General features: G+C 46.9%; 1 protein-coding gene across 10 annotated transcripts in view; it reads right to left on the bottom strand.

Annotated features, from left to right (window-relative positions):
* LOC110487045 (chondroitin sulfate proteoglycan 5) overlaps window positions 1-9,629 on the bottom strand; it is a 32,636-nt gene continuing 23,007 nt past the window's right edge. Inside the window, exons 3-7 of one of the 10 annotated variants that reach the window (XM_036945749.1) lie at window positions 9,285-9,473; window positions 5,720-5,876; window positions 3,602-3,658; window positions 2,055-2,156; window positions 728-859 (exon numbers count right to left, since the gene is read on the bottom strand). In XM_036945749.1, coding sequence (XP_036801644.1) covers window positions 2,070-2,156; window positions 3,602-3,658; window positions 5,720-5,876; window positions 9,285-9,473 — 490 coding nt within the window. In that variant the 3' untranslated portion in view covers window positions 728-859; window positions 2,055-2,069. Of the gene's footprint in view, window positions 860-2,054; window positions 2,157-3,601; window positions 3,659-5,719; window positions 5,877-9,284; window positions 9,474-9,629 lie in introns of all 10 variants that reach the window. The other 9 variants (XM_036945752.1, XM_036945742.1, XM_036945743.1 and 6 more) reach the window with 9 other exon arrangements.

The following is a 9,629-nucleotide window of genomic DNA, read 5'->3' as shown; positions in this document are numbered from 1 at the left end:
TCATGTTAAAAAGGTTTATTTCAACAATTGTTAGATTTTGTTCTCTGTTTTGAAGTCTGTATTCCCAAAAAAGTACAAAATAAAACAAGTACATCAAAGGATTAGAAATCACATCAATGAAAACGAAGACACATTGTGTTGTTTCTTTTATATCAATCCAAGCATTTTTTCCATATATTTATACATACTCACTTAATTAGTCAGACAAACATCGAAACCTCTCAGTAACTTTTATATTTTTTTACAATGCTTAACTTCTTTTTTAAACTCCATATGATTTTTTTATTTTTACAAAATACACCAATGCAGGCAGGGGAATTATGAGTGTATATGTGAGTGTGTGTTTGTATATATGTGTGTTTGTGTGTTTTGGTGTGTCTGTTTGTGTTTTCTGGTGTGTGTATGTGCGTGCGGGCAGGGGGTAAGGGGGAGCAGAGTGACAGCAACGAAGGGGCAGGGCAGCGAGGCGGGGGAGCGTGATTGGGCGTAAGGGGTCGCTATAGGCGGTGGCAGGTCGGGGAGGAGTTTCAGCTGGGGTGGTGCGTTTTTTTTTTTTTTTTTCCAGCGGCGTTGCCCGCTTGGTGGCAGTGTTGCCGTGTTGTAGACGGTGGTTGGCTGGTGGTAGCAGTTGTAGGCGTGGTGGCTGGGATAGAGAGCAGGACTGGAGCTCTCATCCCGACCCAGGCTTCTACATCATGTTGTTCTGCAGTGAGTTTACCTCAGAGGAGTTCTCCTCGCCCAGTACCTTGTGGTTCTCGTGTTTGGGGGTCAGGGAGTTGTGGATGTTCAGGGAGTCGTCCTCCTTGGGCACCGGGGCCTTCACGGGGTCCTCCAGCTTGTTCTGGGCATTAGGATCATCCTGCCAGGGACGGACGGACAGATGGACGGAGGGAGGAGAAAACACGGTTAGGCCCACCCAGCCAGACCGCCCAAAACTGTTATAAACCAAACCCTTCTTCTAGTCTCCCATGTGGTCTTTTGTTGCATCCTGTCATAGGGACCGTCACAGCATTAGCCAATAGATGGCCTTCAACCTCTGAAAATATCAATTTATAGCCCCTTATAGACAGACCACTGCTATTGCATAAAGTCATTCCCCTTAAAGAGATGAGAATATCTGAAATATCAACTTGACATCTCAAGATATTTGAGCCTCTAACTCCATTTCTTTACCACCCCTCTCCCCTCCATCCCTCGCTTTAATCCAATTTAATATATTGTTTGGATATAAATATCCCCAAATCCCATATTATCCTCACACTACCTGACTATCCGTCAATGGAAGAGAGCTGCGAGGAAGCTAACCGTTTAAAAAAAAACATTGTACAGTGGCTAACCAATTGTTTCAGCATCATGCTCACTTTGCACATTTGTTTTGGTTGAAGGGACATTGAGGTGATTGGAGAACTGTATGAGTGACTCCCTCCCACCCTTCATAACCCACCAACAAGCACCCCATCCAGGCCAACCAGGAAGCGCATGCATATACACATGCAAGAACCTCCCCCCCATCACTCATCCAGCCCCCTTCACCTCGCTACTGTCCCAATTAAAACACAATGAGCTGTGCCCCCATTGGCATTAAACACATTGTCTGTGGAACCACCTTCATACATACCTACAGTACAGCTGGAGCTGGAAAAACAATGCATTAGGAGACAACTCTGTTTCACTTCAATTCATGCTTTTGGCTGCATTTAATTAAGGTCAAGAACAAGAATGGATTGGCATTCATTTGAATCTGTTTTTCCCAGCCTGTTATCCTCATTAATATTGCATAGCTTCATCAACCCTGCTGTGTTGAGGTAGAAGTGTCTGTCTGTGCTCAGGCTGACTGACAGACAGACACACGCATGCATACACACATACATACAAACACGCGCATATACACACATGAGCACGCACGCACGCACACACATACACACGCAAGCGCACACACAGGCACGCGCACACGCACGCACACACACTGCAGACCCTGAGGGCTGTGCCATTACGAAACAGAGCTAAATGCTTGTTATTCAATGGCACACAAAAGGGGTGGCGAGAGCATTTACCCATTGGCTGATGGCCTAGATAGTAACTTCGGGCAGGACGTGGGGATACGTCACTTCCATGGTTACAGGATAGGGGCCATCTTTCCTTCCGTCAGCGTGAAACTGGAAAATGTGTTGTTGTTTGCTGTTGTTTTCCATTGTATTGGGGAACGAGGGTGAGAGGGACTTTGTGGGGAGTTTTTGGAACAGAGATATACGGGGTGTTGAGATGAAGATGAAACATGGACAGATCTTTGTATCCTTCCTGCTTTGTGTGTGTGTGTCTGTATGTGTGTGTGTGTGTGTGTGTGTGTGTGTGTGTGTGTGTGTGTGTGTGTGTGTGTGTGTGTGTGTGTGTGTGTGTGTGTGTGTGTGTGTGTGTGTTCAGAGTTGATGTGAGTGTGTCTGGATCTGCATCTTTGTGTGCATGATATAAAACGTGTATCTGTGTGTGCGTCGTGGAGGAAGGACACGAAGAGGGTGGGACAGGACTGAGTCAAACGATTTGTTACAGATAGAGAGCCTCAATGCTCTTCACTGGCATGGCACAGTACAGTATGGCTCAGCACAGCACAGCAAAGCACAGCCTACGGGGCAGGACTGGACAATAGGGACACCGATACTATACATCCCTGCCTTTATTCCACAGGTCTGGCAGTGTTATGAACACATGTCACTATGTATCAGTCTAACCCTTCCATAATCCCTTCATCAATTTAATATTAATTCAATCAATACAGAGAACATATACATGTATTAATTACTCTAAATATAGACTTTTACTTATCCTCATTATCATTTTGTCAATTGACTGAGTTAGAATGGAATTGACACAAGGCATAGTTAAAGATATGCTGTAAACCAGCATGGTCCATAAAAGGACAAGTATTAATGTTGATAGGAGATTAAGGGTAAACGGATACAATCCACTGTACTCGGTCCATGTAATGCTGAAAATAGAGAAACTATTCTCCCTCCAACAATATTTCACTCTCTAGTTGTATTATCTGTGTTTCTGCATATATGATTGTGTTTTTATACATGTTGGAGTGTGTACCGTTTCTGACCGTGTGTGTATCTGAAGAGAGAGTTTCTGTCTAGCGAGATTCCTCTGGTTTCAGTCTACTGCAGTGTTTTCTCTTCTGCTAAGAACTCATGTGGGAAGGGTCGATATCCCCTTTCTGAAGGACCCTACAAGGACAACAGTGTACTGCTACAATGTTTATCTCTGTGCCATTTAACCTAGATAAAAGTGTACATTTCATATTTTAAATTATGTTTATTTCGTAGTTGTTATTTTAAGAGCCCACAATATGTAAAGATATGGATCATGTCTAAAATCAGCATTTACTCGATCCCTTTAATGGATCATTTCCGGATAATGGCTAACTTAATTTAGAAACGGACTTTAGATCAGCACTTAGGAGTAACAGCACTAGGTTCTGAATAGCCAAGTTTGGGACTGTGGATTGGTCCGTTGAGTTGAGAGAGGGTGACTGACAGGGTCACAGTACAATGAGAGCCGTTTAAGGGAGAGGGGGCGGGCCATCTGAGGGGGTTTATCTTACCTCACTGTCGGGCTCCTCTTTGGTCTTACACTCCCAGGTGTATCTGCTCATGGTTTTCTGGGGGGGGGGGGGGGGGGCAGGAGGAGAGGGTTATACTCCTCAAAGATACATAACATCCTCAAACAGAGAGAGCGAGAGAGAGAGTGTGATAAAGAGAGAGAGGGAGGGAGACAGAGAGAGAAAAACAGAGAGTGACAGAGAAAGAGGTAGTTGGATAGAAACCATGAGAGTTGGCGGTAGAGAGAGAGAATGAAAAAGCAGGGAGAGAAGACCTACTAAGGGGAACTTCCTAAGGATGATATCTGATATTCCCAGCTCACATTGAGAGGTCGAGACTGTCTTGCCCATATAAGGACACCGAAGGATTTGTCTCAGTAACTATGGTGCTTTGTGGCCTTGACATTACCATAGTAAATGTTGGATGAAGTATTTCTGAGGGTAACGTGTTGACATAGAAACACAAGGGTTTTAGTTCATGAACTAGACGGAGGGATTTGAGGTATTGGTATTATTAGTTGATGTTTTCGGAGCTTTTTTAGTAAGAAGTATGTCTCTATGGTGTTGGCTGTTCTCTGCAGATGAATCTACATAGTATTTTAAAGAACCTTTTCTCCAGATACTCTGTACTGGTGCTCTAAAATCGACTCGTATGAATAGAGAGATGTACAAACACACTGACTGTGGACCTGTGGATGTAAACTGCAAACCCAGGTTGAGACTCAAAGAGCAGAGATTTCCTGTTTCAGAGATCAGAAGATGTCTGGAAGATGGGGGTGTTGTATGATGTTTTATTTGGTCGTGGATGGTATCGGGTAGCGGTTATGGTTACGGTTAGTAGTGTTCTGATAGGCGATTGTGCTAACTGTCTCGTGTTATGAAGCACTGCAATATGATGCCCCCCAAGTTGTCACTATATTATATTTACGGAAACATTATCGCAACTACCCAGAAGGAAGAATAACGCAAAATAAACTAACTACAGACAAACAAAGAAACGAGCAAAATAAATCTAAGTGAAGCAATTTTATTGTGGTTATACCATGTATGATGACCAGAACTATTTGATGAGTCGTGAGAATGTGGCACCACATCTTATGTCGTAGCACTAATTCTACTCATGCTGCTACAACCATGTTAGCGCTATGCTACCCCATGCTTCCGTTAGTTGTGCAGCTAGGTCTATGCTCTCCCCCGCCACCTACAGGCAGCAGGGGGACGTTGCATCTCAGATGTTTATCCTGACTTAATAGCCCCGCCCACCTTGCACACATCTCACACACCATCCTCTACCAACCTGATAATAACCCCATAAACATTTCATTTCATTTCATGCCCCCAGATTCCCCGCCCCCCCCCCCCCCCAAAGCCCTATTATCGACCAATCAAGAGACCTTCTTCACTTTTCCAACCTATCCAGCCCAAGTCAGGATAAATGAGTGCAACGGACGGACAGAGATGCGGAGGCAGAGCGACGGACAGGCTGCTGCAGTGGCTGATATGGCCACCAGGGGGGGCCACCATGTGAGCCACCATGTGAGCGATAGAGCAATCATGCAGTGACATACCAATGCACAGGTGATTAAAGGGAGAGCAGATCAGGGATAGATGGGGTGGAGGGGGTAACAGTGAGGGCTATAGGAGTTCTCTCTTGGTCAAGTCTTAGCCTGGACAGAACTGACCACACCACACCAATGGGTCAGGCAGGTGTATAGGTAAGATACACTTATTTCCTTGCTCCATCTTTCACATTTATAAGCATTTCGCTACACACACAATAGCATCTGCTAACCGTGTGTATGTGTATGTGACCAATACAATTTGATTTGATCTGCAGTGTGTGTACATGCGTGTGTGTGTGTCACCTTCAAGTACGATCAATAGCTAACAAAAAAACTCAACCAATAACTGACAATGAGGCAATACACAGTAAAGACTTTACAGCCACGCTGTTGCCATGGTAACAGTATTGCCTGCCTATCTGGCTGTAGACTTGTCCCATAGCGAGAGAGAATGCCCCCACTGTAACACCCCGCCTCGTAACCCCGGAGAGGTGACACTCAAGCCCATGCGGAGGAGGGAAGGAAGGAAAGGGTGAGAGAGAGACGAGAACCACGTTACCTGACAGATAATGTTATCATAGTAAGCCAAAGCACGGGCATGAGGGACGTTAGGAGGGGTGTCGCACAGTTTCCTTACATTTGGGTGGGAGCCCTCAGCGATGGTGGACAGGGAGAAATTATCATTGTGCTGCTCCGATGGAGGCCGGTACTTACTGCTGGGAAGAGGAGGAAGACAGGGAGGGAACCAGAGACGAGAGGAAGGGAGGACACGGAGGGGACCAGAGACGAGAGGAAGGTAGGACAGGGAGGGGACCAGAGGAAGGTAGGACAGGGAGGGGACCAGAGGAAGGGAGGACAGGGAGGGGACCAGAGGAAGGGAGGACAGGGAGGGGACCAGAGACGAGAGGAAGGGAGGACAGGGAGGGGACGAGAGACGAGAGGGAGGACAGGGAGGGGACAAGAGACGAGAGGAAGGGAGGACAGGGAGGGGACCAGAGACGAGAGGAAGGGAGGACAGGGAGGGGACCAGAGACGAGAAGAAGGGAGGACAGGGAGTGGGGGACAGGGAGGGGACCAGAGACGAGAGGAAGGGAGGACAGGGAGGGGGGGACAGGGAGGGGACCAGAGACGAGAGGAAGGGAGGACAGGGAAGGGGGACAGGGAGGTGACCAGAGACGAGAGGAAGGGAGGAGGGAGAACAGGTAAAAGAGGATTAAATGAGGAGGAAAGTAGGAGGGGTCACATTGTGGAGGAAAAGGAGAGTGTCGATGGGGCGGGGGAAATGGAAAAAGAGGGATGCAGTGAGAGGAGGAGAGAAGAGAAAAAGAGAGATGAAGAGAGAATAGGGAGGGCAAAATCAGGATTCAAGGATGAGGGGAAAGTATGTGAAAACGTGGGGTAAAGGAGGTAGAGAGAGGAGGAAGGAGGGAGAGAAAAAGCAAGTGAGAGCAGCGTTAGTTACAATATAGTGCAAGTGTAAGACTTCAGTTTGCAGATGACAGACAGACAGATACCCTCTGTGATGCAACAAATCAGCTGTGAATCAAAACTAGACTACAGCTATGGCCACTTTGACACCCAATCCTGGGTTGCATTCAATGGGGTACACTGTTTTGCAACTGAAAACAAAAATGAAAGTTACTTTCCAAACAAACAACAATGACTCACCATTGACCTACCATTGAAGCACTGTGATTCACTTTGTGTAACCAATTAAACACTTGGAGAAACTTGATATCCAAAACAGACTTCCCAAACAGTCATTTGTCATTTTGTGTTATTCCAGAAACATCTGCTGGCTGGAAAGAGTTTCTCAGTTTCTCTGTCTCTTCTCGACCTCCATCTCTCCCTCTCCTCATCATATCCATAGTTAAACATCTTCTGAACTAGACCCATCAGTACAGCCCCAGCACTTCCTACTACTGTCTGATTGAGATGCCGCTCCAACATTTATATTTAATGAGTTCATATGACAGGCCAATCAAAGCTCAAGTAATGAGGAGGGAGGGTGTGCTAGAGAGATGGAGTAGAGAAATAAATAGGGAGACAGAAAGCAGTTGCCAATATTGATTCAAATTATTTTAATTATGTTAGTATTGTAAATCTCCAAAGTAAGCTTGAATTGAATTGAAAGGAGGATACTGCAGGGCTTGGATACTGATTGTATGTGTGTTATTTATGTCCATAATTGGTGTGGTTTCTAAGCCGTGGTACAGGGGAAAAGGGACTAAAACTAAGTTTTAATCTGCCACTTCAGCCAGAACACACACTCTCCTCTCTGCAAAGACGTTACCTGCATCTCTCTCTCTCTCTGTCCTCTGCCACTCTTGTCACCCCTCTCGCTTTCTCTCTCTTTCCCTCCCTCAATCCCAACTATTTTTCCCTTTCTCCCCCTTCCTCCCATTCATGACCCCTCTCTTTCTCCCCCTTCCCCCAGCATCTCCCTCCCTCCATCTCTCTCTCACTCCATCTTTTTCTCTGCCTCTCTCTCTCTGACAGGGAAGCAGACCCCATCTTGACTGCGGCACAGACACTGTGCAGCCCACTGCAATTATCTGCAGCAGATGGAGGGAGAGAGAGGTGGGCGTCTCATGTATACATGAGCCTCATCAGCAGTGCCCTATACACGCGCGCACATGCACACAGTCTCTCTCCCTCCAACAACATGTCCTTCCAACAACAACTGAGTTTTTCTCTTGGTAAAAGCTCTTTCCTATTCCTGCCCTCCCTCTGCTCACCCTCCTCTACACATTTCCACTCTCTCTCCTTCACTCTTCCCGCCCCTCCGTTTTCCTGTTTCATTCTGCTCTCTTCTACTCTTCTGTTTCTCCTTCCTCCTCTTTGATTTTTGGCTAACCACTTGATGAGGCTGTGGTGTCTCTCCTACGCTGCATGCTGTCCATCCCCACCCCCCGTTCCTCACACACACACCCCTCAGGTCGCACAGCTGTATGTAGGTCAACTTCGCCTCCCCTGCCTTGTCCCCCCCTCCCCTCTCATACACTCCTGATCAGACTGCCCTACTTTCAGCTGGAACCAGAGCAGCAATGACATCACTATTTTCAGCTAGCACCGCGCGCTAGCCATCAGCACGCTATCCCCCGCACTGACTGCTCCCCTTTTCTTCTTCATCATCATCATAATGCTAACATCATCATCCTCAGCTAAGAAATGTGCATTGCTGATGGAAGCATCCACATTCATCCACCCTCCTACGTGACTTCACTGTTGCTAGGCAAAACGACAGGCGAAGGCACAGCCGCATCTCACACAGCACTCGTTCTAGCTATCCTCATCCCGTTCTCTTTCAATGCAAACTCAATCCCTCCCTTTTCTCTCTCTCTCTCTCTGCTTTATCTCTTCTCTCTTTTTGTGTTTCCTCTCTCATCTATCTTGTCATCGTGTTTTCCTCCCCCTCCTCCTCCTCCTCCTCCGCATTCCTTCATTGTCTCCTTCGCTCATTTAATATCCTCCCCCCTTTATCTGATCCATCCAATTCTCCCCCTCTGTCTATCCTATCTATCGCCTCTTCTCTTTGTCCCCCCCCCCCCCCCATCCTCCTCTTTCCAGTCCAGCCTCCCTCACTTCCCTCTCTCAGCCTCTTCTCTCTCCTAAAGTTATCCACAACCTTCTCAGGTATCTCTAGCTTCAGCTCTCTTCCTCCTCCTCCATCTCCTGTCCTTTTGTCCCGATCCTTTGTCCCCCCCCCCCCCACCACTACTCTCTCCAACAGCCCCAAGGTTTCGCCCTGAACGGAGCTTTGTTTCAATGGAAGTAGTTGTAATGTCGTTGTAATTCACAGGTCCACACATGTCCAATACTCATGTAAAACTCCAGTCGAATACTAAATATTTTCATTTTCAATAGTGCAAGAAATGCTTATTTCGCATACATATGCTGTGAGAATACAAGAGCTCAAAAACCTGTCTATCTGCTGCCTGGTTTTTCTAGTCCATAAGCTCACCTGCGTTTTGCGCAGCCAGTTTCCCATGGGTTCTATGCTCTCTGGTTTCACTGCCTGGTTTTTCCTGGTTTTCTTACACCTTTGTGCTAACTGGTTTTATCTGGTCCATAGACTCCCCTATATTTGAGCAGGTTTCCCCAGGCCCCCGCTGTAAGCTTACCTGCGTTTGCGCAGCTTGCTGTTCTCGGTCTTGAGCACGTGGAGCTTCTTGGCGAAGCAGACGGTGATCATGAAGAGCAGCAGCACCATGAGGGCCGACGCCCCGATGGTCAGACACAGCACCTGGAACTCTGTCACCACCGACTCACAGCGGGAACCCTTGTGCCAGATGTAGTCCTGGACATTACACCTGTATGGAGACGGAGGGATGGAGAGAGAGAGGGGAGCAAAAAGGAGAGGAGAGAAAAAGAAAACCAAGATGAAGAGGGGGAAGTAGTAGTAGTGGAAACAATGAGGCATGTGGAATGGAATACGGAGAGGAGAGAGAGAAGAGCAGCCAGGGAAA

This window comes from Oncorhynchus mykiss, chromosome 2 (assembly GCF_013265735.2).
Source record: "Oncorhynchus mykiss isolate Arlee chromosome 2, USDA_OmykA_1.1, whole genome shotgun sequence".
NCBI lineage: Eukaryota > Metazoa > Chordata > Actinopteri > Salmoniformes > Salmonidae > Oncorhynchus > Oncorhynchus mykiss.
Note: the sequence above shows the minus strand (reverse complement) of the source record. Positions and strands in the feature narration are given on the sequence as shown.